The 13,593-nt window shown below is 53.7% G+C and overlaps 1 protein-coding gene across 3 annotated transcripts in view; it reads left to right on the top strand.

Moving 5' to 3' along the window:
- The window catches only part of MYT1L (myelin transcription factor 1 like), a 136,866-nt gene that overhangs the window by 47,454 nt on the left and 75,819 nt on the right, over positions 1-13,593 (top strand). For all 3 annotated transcript variants that reach the window (XM_032652890.1, XM_032652889.1, XM_032652891.1), the window contains exons 7-10: positions 3,833-3,923; positions 5,691-5,798; positions 9,273-9,484; positions 9,775-9,777. In XM_032652890.1, coding sequence (XP_032508781.1) covers positions 3,833-3,923; positions 5,691-5,798; positions 9,273-9,484; positions 9,775-9,777 — 414 coding nt within the window. The remainder of the gene's footprint in view (positions 1-3,832; positions 3,924-5,690; positions 5,799-9,272; positions 9,485-9,774; positions 9,778-13,593) is intronic.

The raw sequence follows: 13,593 nt of genomic DNA, 5'->3' as shown, positions 1-13,593 counted from the left end.
AACTGAATTTAGATAGTCTCTGAGCCATCCATGCGGCACTACACGGCCATGAATCCCCGAGGCAAATGGGCTCGAGACGTCTTTTGCCCACAGTTATCTGAATTTCTCCACTTCCGCGAACCAGTACTTACGTGTTACTGCATTTTACTTGTAAAATCTATTTCATGTTGTCCCGACATTTCTACACAGTAAAATCTTAAGTAAGAGGGTTTAACTTGGGTGGGTTCGGACCTTACACACCCGTTTTAATTAGTTAAGTTCTGAGAATATGCACTTGACCCATGGAGACGACTAAATTTCTTTTAGAACTGAAATGATGAGCCCTTTTTTTTTGTTTGTTTATCTTTCTCTCGGCATATAAGGTATGCCAACTATTTAGGTAGAGTTAGGATTGATGGCTCAGAAAAAAGGCACATTTTCAGAAATGGCTCTGTGTCAGATCCTGACTTCAAGTCTCAGGTGGTAGGGATTTTCCTCATTCCGTGAGACACGGTTTCTGCGGGGGGGGGGAAATGTCATAGCTCGGCTTGTTTGTGACAATGACCAGCTGAGTGGTGACGTTACTTCCCCATCACAATGGTCAGCTTTGGAAGTACAGAGAAAAGCTCGTAGCTTAGAAAGCAGGTTTAGCAGAGTGTTTTCAGGTGACGTATTTGTAGAGGCTACTGTGGCTCCGGGTTTGCAAGTAGCCCCTGGCAACAGTAAAGCCGCGTTTCTCAGAACCGCCTTGTGGGCAAAGGCGCAGTACGCAGTGTTGCGGCCACAGCGGATTGGAGAGGGGCCGCGCCCGTGTGTTACATGAGCAGGGGTAGCTCGCTTCACCCACAGCAGCTTCTGCCCCAGCACCCCCTGCGGCCGGGCACCCCGCTGGCTGGCACCCATCTAATCCCAATAAGCCCTGCAGGGGGTATTGGCCCTGTTGTCAGATGAGGGACATGAAGGCCAGATGGTCACCGCCTCTCCCGGGAATCAGCACAGCACCCAGCGCCCTGAAGATGCTCAGAGCTTTCTGAGCTGGTCCGAGCAGAGAACTGAGCTCAGACCTAAACCCGCCTCTGTCCCAACCCTGAGCTCCTCTGTCTCCACGGAGACCTGGGTTTGACGTTTCGAGTTCAGTCTTAACAAGCTGTGTGTCGCGGGGCGGGTGACACGCTCTGTACTTCTTGTCCTCATCTACAAAGAGGGCATTAGGACCAAGCAGTAATGTTTGAAGAAGAAAGAGCTTCTTTGTGCACTTTTTCTTTGAGACATCAAAGTAGAACATCAGTGCCTTCTCATCTGAACAATCCTCCTGGCTCCATATTTTCACAAGAAACGTCTAAATGCAGTCAGACGAGGCCCGTGTCCTGACAAGCTGCACCCCGAACCTGCCCACACAGACCCGGTCAGATCACACCTCGCCTCACCTTTGCTCACGTGACGTGGGGATTCAGCTCTGACACCAGTGTTACAAACACCTCCCAGAGCATCCACAGAAAATCGTTTCTAAAGATTTACTCGTACACAATTTTTTTATAGGACCATAAAAATGTAAAAGAATTAAAGGACTCCATAGAAGATATGTCTCTCTTTTTCTACTTTTTATTTTTTAGCTTTTTCTGGGCTACTGTCCCCTACTCACATTTCTGTTCACTTGAATTCCACAAAGTAGCCTGCACCCAGTTTGAAACATACTGTGTTAGATACACAGAGGACACACCATGGATGAGACACAGCTCTGGCCTCCCCCTGGAGCTCCCGACCCAGCCGAGGAGGGGGCATGAGACAGCATGGCCACAGCGTAACCGAGCTCCAGCCCCTGCTGTGGGCATCAGGGACCGTGGCCTCCCACAGACTTCACTGGGGCGACGCTTGTGCCGGTCCTGCGTGAGAGAGAAAACCCACGGCATTTTCTAAAAGCCGTCGTAACGGTCCACGCGGGAGACCAGGGCAGAAAGGAGGCAGTGGCAGAGGGACAGGTTCAAGGAACACTCCAGAGACAGGCTGGCAGGACAGGCCATGAGAAGGAGAAAGGGAGGGAGATTGAGAAGACGTCTAGGTGTCTCCCTGGTCCATGGCAAGGGCGATAAACCGGGCATCAAGCCAGGGCCACGTCCAATAGGGGAACGAACGCTTGGATTTTTCCAACTGAAGCTGGAAGTTGTGTGTGAGATTCCCGCAGGGTGCTGGAGGGCCGGCCTGGACACCCGGAGGAGGCCAGGCATACAGGTGGCCCCGTCTGTCCTCCGCAGTGTTAGTAGAAACGGGATGAAACTGCCTAGAGAGGAGACCTGGACGGAGGCTGAGCAGCAGCCCAGACTGGGGAAGGTGCAGAGGGCGGCAGGTTTGCCGGGCAAAGCTGACAGCTGACACCTGAGAGAGAGGCGCGAGCCACAGAGGAAGCTGGAAGCGTGTAGGCACAGGGCAGCACAGATCCCGTCCCAGGGCCGGCCAGGGTGAGGACCGAGTGGGAGTCGGCAGGACAGGGCGGTCCACACCGCAGGCGAGCACGGAAGGCGCGTGCCATCCCCAGGGGAGTCTTAATAGTTGAAGAGTTTGGCATAAAAGGAAAGGAACGATGTATGTTAATTTGAGGGGAGGGCTGTGTGGTGTGATAAGAAGATGATAGGGTGTCAGGAAAGGATGGGGAAGGAAGGGTCATTCCCTGAAGGAAGAGGGTGGGCAGGTCAGAGCGCAGACTGAGGAGGGGAGGGAGGGTCCCCCGGAGAGGAGACCCCAAGCCCGCTCCAGCCGGGTCCCCGCACAGAGCGAGCCCCGGATCAGCTCTCCACAGATGGGGCATCGACCACCTGCACGGACGATGCAGCTGTGACCGCTGAAAAGATGAAACCAAAATGGACCTGGCCAGGGCTGAGGAGAGCAGGTGTAAGGGCCACATGGGGAGGAAATAGGGGGGAGGTTTCAGGGGAAAGAGGGAGGCTGTTCTGGAGACGAGAGAAACTGTAGGAAATAACAATTACGTAACGAGCTCGGGCAGATCGCGGTCACCTGCTGCCAGGTGACCCTCGCCGCAGGGAAGGTCCAGCAGCCTCGCTACAGCTTGTGCTGCGGAGCTCGGAGACCGCTGGGCTGGGGCCCGTGCTGGGGGTCGGCTCTCTTGACCCAGCAGCACGGCTCACCCCCCAGCTGTCCCCACAGTCCAGAGCAGCGAGGGGTCGCTGAGGACCAGAAAGGGAAAGACAGGAGACAGTTCAGGCCCATGACCATGGCGGGGAAATTTGAAGGCTGTCTCTGGGCAGTGGGCAGTAGCTTCCCTGCCCTACGGACCACGCCTTCCGTCTCCCACTGGGTCTTACATGGGGGCCCGCAGAGCACTTCCTCCCTCCCTCCCTCACAGAATAAATAAGAAGGTACCCAGTTCCTAGATGGAGAGTCATCATCTAATTATCTTCATTTAAAAATCAGGTTTGGGCTGTCTGTTTGCCCATGACCACCACAGCTTCCTAATACCGCGTGCTTCCAAAGCAGAGGCATGTGTTTAAAACCACCGGTCGACGTGCTGTTACATGGCTAATCACTGTTCCACACTTACGGCTGGGAGTTCCACGGGGAGGCCCTTGCTTTCCTAGCCACTGGGAGCAGTTCGTGCTCCCGCTTCCCGGGTCCACAGCTCCCGCCCAGCGCACCCCGCTTTGCATGCCAGTCAGAGTCAGGTGGAGACAACCTTCTTTTTCTTCCTACATGTGTTTCCCTGCCCATGCCCATCACAGACGTGTGTAGGACTGTTTGTTGTGAACTAACCCAGCCTTTGTTAAAATGATTGCATATTCTTGTGTTGGGACCATTTCTGTGTTTTAACGCTGGGCTGTTTTCTCTGCCTCTCCTTGTCAAGTTCTTGCCATGCATGAAAATGTTCTCAAGTGTCCTACTCCGGGCTGCACAGGGCGAGGGCATGTAAATAGCAACAGGAACTCGCACAGAAGGTAAGCAGAGCTCCTGCGTTCTGGGCTGCAGGGGGGCAGATCCCCGGCAGCCATGTTCAGGCACCCTCCAGAGGGGCGCGGCCCCTGCACGACCTGCCCCAAGGGACAGGAGACCTGGGCACTTCTCTCAGGAAGCCAGGGGGCGGGAAGAGCCGAGCTGAGCCGGCCCGGGGCGCGCGGCGAAGCCCAACGCTTAGATCCCTCGTTTGCAGACTGGAATTTCTCAGCTGTCTCCCCCCACCTTGCTGTGATGGGGTGACAGTCCCCTGGCAGGTGTCCTCCTTGAGGTCAGATCCCAGGTGGAACCATAACCGTCTGCAGCGACTCCAAGGAAGGCCGTAAGAGCTCCGTTACCTTCCAGGGATCGAGGGGCCCTTCCTGTCTGCCTCAGACAGGTCGGCGACTAGAGCCCATGAGGCTGGGCCGTGTGTGACCCCAGCCGGCCGCCCCCGTGATCCCCGCTGAAACACTGGTCATCAGCGTGGGCATCACCAAAGTGCTGGCAGGGGTGCAAAGGTGCTGGTGGGAGAGCACACCGCAGGAGAGGGGGCTAAGGGGGCAGACCCGTCCCTCCTGGGCTGTGGCTGCAGTCACACTTTTGCTCTGGACAAATTCCAGTTCCCTTTTCCTATCTTATTCTGACTTTCGCTAAGTTCCTTCTAATACTCAGTTCCTATCAGTTCCCTTTTTTTTCCAGTGGCCTGAAAGTGATCCTGTCCGATTTTTCTTTAACTGCCTATAGTTTCAGCTTCACAGAGCGGCAGAAAAGTATATCTAAACGGAGGAAACTCTTATAAGTTTCACCGTAATTTATGCTTCTCCGGTAAACTTGGTTGCTTGTGTTAAATTTGTAATGAATGAGGTCGCGAACCTGTGCCCTTCAGAGGTGCTCCTGGGCGTCCTGTGGAGAAGGGGCGTGACGGATGGGGGCGAGGTTCCTCCTGAGCCCTGTTCACGGGGTTTACAGCGTCAGCTCGTCCATCATACCTCCGCAGAAGTCGCCAAGCTGTGCCCTTCAGAGGTGCTCCTGGGCGTCCTGTGGAGAAGGGGCGTGACGGACGGGCTGGCGAGGTTCCTCCTGAGCCCTGTTCACGGGGTTTACAGCGTCAGCTCGTCCATCATACCTCCGCAGAAGCGCACAGTTTCCAGACGCTGTGTGTGTGTGGATTAGCCTCTGCACTGTGTGCAGAGACCACCCACACGGATACACAAACAGCAGACACCCACACGGATACACGAAGAGCAGACACCAGGGTTTCATGAAGAATCAGCTTAAACACCAAGGACCACATCTGTTGTCTCTTCCCATAAATATTTAGTGGCAGAAAAGCATTTTCCTACAGTCTCGAGATCACTCTGCTTTCCTTCCCTTCCGTGTCTCTTCCTGGGGAGGTTGTAGACCGGCTGGTCACGCTGCATCCCACGTGCTGTGGACAGCAGCTGCCAGAGAGCCCTGTTCTCGGGCGTTTTAGAAACCCATCCTACCCAAGCGGTTAATTGCCCAGCTCCAGAAACCGCAGTGGTGTCTAAAATCTCATGTTCCCTTTAACGATACAGCCTTTGTGTTGCTGTCATTGGAAAGGACCGCGTGTCCTGCACACACGGCACGGCCATCGGCATGGTCTGCCGGAGGCCAGGGGCAAACACCGTGATGTCCCCTGACAGGCTTGGGAGCCTGGTGCCGCCCAAGGCAGAGGAGGGGGATGGCGATGGGGTTGCTGTCGGAGTGCCTCAGAGGACACACTCAGATCCCTCCTGTCATTGCAGCCTCTCTGGATGCCCTATTGCCGCAGCGGAGAAATTGGCAAAGGCCCAAGAAAAGCACCAGAGCTGTGACGTGTCCAAGTCCAACCAGGCCTCGGACCGAGTGCTAAGGTACCAGACACACATTCGGGGTCCGTCCACGGCCGTCCCCACGGGCCAGGCGCCCAATTGCTCCATGAGGGGCGGCCGTCCTCAGTGGGAGTGGAGGGGAGCTGGTGCAGCTAGAAGACCTCGCCGGGGTCACGACCCTCCCCTGCGGCTCCATCCTGGAGGCTGTGCGGGGCCAGGGCTCGTCACCCCCGGGTCTCCCTGACCCCGTGTGACTGTTCGCACGAGAGAAGCAGACAGAGCTGTGTCTGGCTTTCTTTCTGGCCCTGACGCTTCACGATTCTGTAAAGGTTGGCTGAAAGGGAGGCTTAGAGAGTTCACGAGGTGCCCCAAGTAGTTTCACCTCGGTTTGGAGGCGAGGGCCCCGCTCCAGCCTGCGGGGTGGGCTTCATGTTCTCGAGGACGTCGGGGTAACAGCATCCCCACCCCCGCGCGCAGAGAAACCTCGTCCTCAGATGCTCCCGGCAGGCGGGCGGGATGGTGCCATTATCCCCCCTTGACAAGTGAAGAGACCAGGGCGCAGAGGGGTGAGAGGCCTTCCCGGAAACCTCTGGGTCCCGGGTGGCACAGCCGGGGACGCCGCAGACGCTGCCTGCTTGCCCCCTGGACAGTTAGGGTGATTATATCAGGAGGGCAGGTGGGAGAGGAGCTCTCTTCCCTCAGCGCTCATTTCGCGTGTCCCCTTCAAACCCTCATCCACATGCATCCTGCCTGTTTAGTCAGTTCACACCAGCCGCTTCCTCGTCTGTGTAAGAATCGTACCTGTCATCCTCATAGCTGCTGGTACCCACTGGGGGAGGCAGCACCTGTGCTGGGACTGGGCTCTGGCCCTGAGGCACTTCGTGTGATTCCAACTTTACTATTAAAAGGAGAGCAGTAAACACGCACACGCACACACGCACGCACAACTTTGCTCCTGTTAAGTTCTTTGGCATAAATCACTTGGAAAAAACCACTAGGCAAACGATACGAACACGTCTTTGGTTTTTTCCTGTATTATTTCCCATCTTTCTGAAAGGAATTCACCACTGTCATTAAACTCCTTTTTATCCCGCAACAGAAAAGTTCAAATCTTTATAGAAAATGAGAGATATTTCACTAGACAAAAATAAAAGCCATCTAGGAGCCTACCATTTAGAGCTAAACCCCCAATAAAGTCTGGGGTGCGTTCCTCTAGCTATTTTTATGCGTGGGCGTTGCCGACCTAACCTGCCCCCAGGGTGCCTGTAACTCACTCATCTTACGGGTGCGCTGACACCAAATACCTGACAGGCTCTCCCCGAGGGCCCCTCAGGCCACTCTCGGTTACTGGGAGCATGACAACCTCCCTGCCAGGCCCCCGGGCTGTGTGTATTTGAGAAGGAATAGTTATTAACCAAAGGAAAGTTTGAGCAAAGGGAGAGAGAGTTGAGGCTGAGGACTTCCGTTAATTTCCCTCCCCCACTGGGGCCAGACCCCCGAGAGCTGGAAGGATCCCCGTGCCCACATCCTTCTGATGTGGGGTGGCCGCGAAGTGACTAACGCCTGTCCTGGGATCGGTGTCAAGCTTACTTTCCACTGAGGGGCTCCGTTGGCCGCTTGACACGGACAAGATACATCTGAAACGGCAAACATCACCTTGTTCAGACAGAGCCTCTGCTCTGATCCCGAGCCTGTACTTCACAGCCTGGGACCATTTCTTCGTGTCATGCAGTGGGAAACCTTCTGCCAAGTGACAACAGAACAGAAGATCGTGGGCCAAGACTTGCGCAGCTGCAAACAGTTTTGTTCCCGAGCCTCCGGCTGTGTGGTGGGGAAGCAGCATGGGGACAGGCCCGGGGGGAGAGAAGGACCCCTCCCACCGCAGGGGAGGCGTGGGGCTGGGCTCTGCAGCCTCCGAGGGCTCAGCTCAGGCACTGACGTCCCGGCCGTGAGCCAGGTCTGGAGGACCTGGTGTCCATCCCCGTCACCTTCCCATTCCCCGGGATGTCTCCACGCAGCGGACGCTCATTCAAGGCGGTAAGACAGGAAGGAAGGAAGAAAAGGATAATTTCAACCAACAGTTCAATTACTTAAGATTTTAAGAGTATTTAGTCAGATTGTCTAACGGGACGCTGAGACTTAGGTGAGGGCTACGGGCCTGCCCAAGGCCGCACCCGCTCCCCAGCCTCCCAGCTCCCGGCCTCCATCACCTGCTCCGTTTTGTCATCAAGTGTCCCTTCCCGACGCCTCTGCTCCAGCGCGACCTCCATTGGAGCTGGTCCCGACCTCCTGGAGGCTCAGGGGTCAGGCCTTCCCCGGCCCAAGTCCCTTGGCCTTGCCTGCTGGACAAATGGACGGAGTCCCAATCTAGTCCCACCCAGCCCGTCCCCTGCTGTTCCCCCAGAGACGTTCCCCATTGTTCGACTTTCCTGGCATGTTTCCTACACCTCCCTGGATCTTAACCTTGACAAATGCCACCTTCTCCCTTAAAACTGAATGGGATCTCACGGCCGGGAGTGTCCTCCACTCGCCAGGATTCTCAGAAGCTCGGGCTCCTAAAACAAGATCACATTCCAGGTGACCTTTGAAGGCAAGGCCTCCAGCTTCATTCATTTATGAGCCCCCCCACCGCCCTGCCCGTTGCCTGGCAAAATGCCTCAAGTAATAGACGTTTAACTGATCGCTGCATCATTTGGTTGATTCGAGAAGTAAATAGGCTAAATTAACGAAATCAAAGTAAATGTGTTGGTAACTTGATAAAGTTGTTAACGTAAGGGGAAGTTTTAGGTAAAAACCCTAAAGGGATCTCTGCACTCCTTCCTGTAAATCTACAATTATTTCAAAAAAAGTTAAAAAATTCTGCCTACGGGATAGACAGATGGACACACAGAAGAAACAAGATAGGATATTACTGCATATGTAATTGAGAGTTCTTTCATTTAAATATTTAATTCCAAAGTATAGGAAAATGAACGACTACTAGGTAACAGTCTTGAGAGTGCGTGTTACTATTTGTCAAAATACATGACCACGTGCTCCGTTTTAGCGTCCAGCAGGATGTTTTTATCTAGCTTCATCTCCACGTCCTTAAGAGTGTTTCTTTCATTTCCTCGTATTTCGTTAAGGGAGTTCCTTATTAGCTCACTTCACCGTGTGTAACGCTTACTCTTTGCAAACCCTGCAAAAGCAAACGCACGGACGTGAGATTCTTTCCCACGTTCACATCTCATATCTTCATCGTACCTCCCCAGACTCTGAAAAGAAAAAGAAAAAAGGGCAAAAGGTTAAGTATTTCATTTTCTGTTCTTTTTATTTCCAAAGTTGGCATCTAGCTGATTTGAGGTTATATCATTACAGCACACTTGGCTTCTGCTCAGGAAAATAGAATTGGGATTTTAGTGAGAGGTCTGGTTCCTTAACACAGCTAAGCAGCAAGGTGCTCTAATTTTAAGACCAGCCGTGTCTCATGCGCAGCCATGAGAAAGCCAGCTGTGCACTGTCTCTTTTTGCTTCCAGGCCCATGTGCTTCGTAAAGCAGCTCGAGATCCCTCACTACGGCTACAGAAACAGCGTCCCCACCACCACGCCTCGCTCCAACTTGGCCAAAGAGCTGGAGAAATATTCCAAGACCTCGTTTGAATACAACAGTTACGACAGCCATACTTATGGCAAGCGGGCCATAGCTCCCAAGGTGCAAACCAGGGATATATCCCCCAAAGGATATGATGGTAGGAGGTGCACCCTCTTATACATGAGAGTCACGCTTGCCGTTGATAATGTTGTTATTGTGTATATCCATTTCCTACAAACTGATGGAGCATGGGGGTCACTCGATGGGCAGCAAGGAAAGCACGCGGGCAGCCTAGGCTGGTTCCTTCAGCCCCAGGTGTGGGAGAGCAGGCCCTGGGGGAGGGAGGGCGACGCCCATCCCCCGTTATCCCCAGAGCAGAGCAGCCGGCTGCTGGCAGGACGTAGAGGCAGACAGCCGCGGGCTCGTCTGCTTCATGCTGCTGCTGAGACGGTGTCCTCACCTTTACTAACTTCCTTTACTAGATGCCCCGACACAGACAGAACCAGGAGAGTCGGGGATAGCTGCCCAGAGCTCTTGGATTTCGTGAGAAGCTCTGTGTTCCCTCCCTGTTCTCAAGCCGGGATGCACGTCGCATTCATCTGGGGAGACTTTTTAAATTCTCATGCCCAGGGCTGCACCCCAGACCAAGTAAATCAGACTCCCTGGAGGTATTCCCTGTGTGCAGCATTTTTAAAAAGTCAGCCAGTGATTCTAACATGCAGCCAGGGGTGCACAACTCCCGCGGGTCCCACCGGCCTCCTTCCAGCGGGCTCGGACCCAGGTGTGGGCCCTGGGGAGCCCCCTGTCCTGGCTTTGTAACTTTGTCACTGGCCTCACTTGTAGCTGCCACTACGAAAATAGAACCCATGAAACGGATAAACACTGCGTGCTTCGCAGGACAAGATCGTTTATTTTGACTCATGCGTATGTGAACCCACTACTGGGGTGTAAACTCTAAACAGACTAGTTCTCGTTTCATCACAGAGCTAACTTGGTAAGTAGTTGAAGCACAGAGGGGAAGACTGCATTTCTGTGATCTTACTTATCTAACCACGCTTCTACTTCAAATTCCAGGATGTATGGACTTAGTTGGCAGAGTTTACCAATGGGGATGTGGGTTGTATGAGTTGGGTGATGCAGGCGTCTCGTCTTGGTGTCCACCAGCAGAGGTGAGGAGAGAGGGTTTGAAAGAGTTCGGAGCTGCTCTCTGAAAAAGATATTTAATTAAAATCACAACACTCAAAAAAAAAAAAAACATTTAAATTGAATGCTTGGGGAGTTCCAAAACCTTTCTACAATGCTACATTATTTTAGTCATCCTTTGCCTTAATAACAATTAATTTGTATGGTGAATGAAATGTAATATTTCTTTGATGTATCTCAGATCGATTACCCTTGCAGGTATCAATTCTAAATATATAGGAACAAAGATGGAAGTGGGAAAAGGGAGTGGCTTAGGGTATAACAGAAAACAATTTGGGTTTTTTGTAATAACAATTTGCCAATTTCAGGCTTTGTTACAACTTCATTCATTTGATTGCAAATGAGGGACCAAAAGAATTTGAATGCACATAATTAAGGATTGTGCTTGTAGGATTCCCAGTTCACTGACATTTTGTAGTGATCTGATGGGCACTTGCGCCAGGTGGTCATTGCTACATACGTCTTGTTGCTGTTGTCCTGTGAGACCTGATCTCCTTCACCCCGTTGTTGTGGCTGGATCTGGGCGAAGTCGTGACCAGGAGGGCACATGTCTGGTCACAGTGGCTTCCTCGGCTCTTCCATTTAGGAGCCATGTGATATTAGATACATTAATCTTCCTGTGTGGTAGTTTCCTCAAGAGCAGAGGTAGCGATCGTTCCCCGCCTGCTGGCCGCGTGCGGCTGTCGCGAAGCTCAGCAGACAAGGCTAGAGAGGGGAACTCACGCATGTAAGTGTCACTGGCATCTATTCTCAACCCCGGAAAAAACACCTGTTGTTGGAAATGGGCAGAGCCCTGCTCTTCAGGTGACCCACAAATAAACAAGAACACCGAACAGAAACTTCAGTGCTAGATCTTCGAGAAACTAAGAAAAAGGGGAAGTTGGCCTTTACGACAATCTACTGAGAAGAAAACAGACAACTCCATTCCTCTTCCACGAGATCCACAGTCAAAACAACGGAGATGCCCACTAAGGATGAGAAGGGTAGGCTTAGGTTTCTTGCGGGGTGTGAGCTGAGGAGGGCCATCCCCGTGCCCGGGAGACAGGCAGTGTACACCGCAGAGTGACCGGTGTCTGCAGTCACCCCCCAGAGGGCTGTCCCCAAGGTTTGCCTCAGGTGCCCAGTGAACTGGGCCATTGCTCCCAAAGAAAAACAGTGAAGTGAGCCTCCTGTGGGGCAGGGGAGCATAATGCCTGGGAGCAAGGAGCAGGGCCTGGACGTGCACAGTGGGATAGAGAAGCAGGACCCTTGCCTCAGGCTCTGTGCGTCATCCCTCAGCTTCCACCAGCTGTGATCAGAAACACTCAGCAAACATTGATTTATCCACCTGCATTCTTCCAGACACTCAATAGTCGCTATCTGTCTGTCTCATCTACCTATCTATCCACCTGTCTATAGATCTATCCGTCCATCCTTCCACCCACCCACCTATCTATCCCTCCATCCCTCCATCCACCATCCATCCCTCCATCCTTCCACCCACCCACCTATCTATCCCTCCATCCCTCCATCCACCATCCATCCCTCCATCCCTCCCTCCCTCCATCCATCCATCCGTGGGCCCACCTATCCATCCATCATCCATCTATCCATCATCTCTCTCTCTCTTCTTTCTTTCTCTATAACAAGTTTCAAGGAAGGGATTGTGGGTAAAGAGAAGACAGGGAAACAGGTACTCACAGCGAAGCAAGGCGTCCGTTCTGCCTGGAGGAATTAGCAGGAGCTTTACCAAAGTGGCAAATTTTAAACTTGCTCGTGAAGCCTGAGTGGAAAATACTAGAAGGCAGGAAACCCACAGGTGAGTGGGAGCTGCCAGCAGGCTGGTGAGGCTGAACTTCAGATGCATGAGAGGAGGGACAGGCTGACCCTGAGGCGCTGTGGAGACAGCTTTGGGTTGCCTGCCTCGGGGAGGAGGACACAGACACCGTGTGCAGGAGGTGACGTCCAAGGGAAGCCGGGAGACCCTGCCCCCGGGAGCCCCAAGCCAGCATCTCCCCCGCCTCTCCCCCCATGTCTGTGTTTTATGGTGAGCTAAGAATGGCCGTTCCATTTTAAAACAGATGGAAAACAACAAAAGAAGGAGAATTAGAATCTCAGCGTTCAGAGCAGTGTTACTGGCTGAGGGCCACATCACCCGTATGGCCGGTGGCTGTTTCCCAGGACAACAGCCGGGTGTGTGGTCCCAGCAGAGACCCCGTGGCCGCCAAGGCTCGACCACTACCAGGCCCTTCACAGAAAATTTTTCTGAGCGGGTCTAAGCCATCTCCACTGTGTCTCTGGGCAGTTTATCACCACCCTCAGGCTTTGTTTAACACCTAGAAGTCCCAAGCCCTGAATGGGCCCCTCTCATGAGCCCCTCTTGGGTATCCCCAGCTTCTAAATTCTCCTGAGCTCAGCACTTCTTGATCATTTTTGAAGCCCCCTCTGCTCCTCCAAACCTTGTCTCTGATATGCCCACCGTGCCCACCGTTGTCTGCCCTCCCCCGGTCCAGGCCTCAACACCAGGTGGCCCGGGCTGGCCCTCAGGGGCCCCAGGACCCAGCCTCTGGGCTGGGCCTCCCGCCCTCCCCCACCTCCTGCCACCAGGCCAGCTTCTCCTGGGAATACCTGCCCTCCCACCCTGTTCTCCTGCCCCCATGCTCTCCCACATTCACCTCTGCTTCCAGAAGCTTCTCCCGCAGCCAGATCTCTCGGACAGACGCCCACCTGCACTCAGCGGCCTCCTCCCAACCTCCTTAGGGCTGCTTGTGCAGAATGAGGGCGCAGGCACGCGCTTCTGAGGCTCAGCCCCGAACCCCACCGGCCGGCGCCAGCAGGGCAGACAGGCGAGTGCAGAGGACACTCAGCCAGCGAGCGCGTGCGAGCCCAGCCAAGAATCCGGACTCTGATTAGACGTGATAAACCGCGTGAGCAAACTGCCTTCAGAGGCCACCGAACGGGACGTTCTCACGAAGAAGCGGCTTTTACGCCCCTTAGGACTCTGCATCTGTATCTCGGTGTACTTACGGGAAAGCACAGCCGTGGACCCACGTAAAGACTAGGAGTCGCTGCTACAAGTTACGC

The sequence above is a fragment of the Phocoena sinus genome, chromosome 13 (genome assembly GCF_008692025.1).
Source record: "Phocoena sinus isolate mPhoSin1 chromosome 13, mPhoSin1.pri, whole genome shotgun sequence".
Classification (NCBI taxonomy): domain Eukaryota; kingdom Metazoa; phylum Chordata; class Mammalia; order Artiodactyla; family Phocoenidae; genus Phocoena; species Phocoena sinus.
This window is presented reverse-complemented; position numbering and strand designations above follow the sequence as displayed.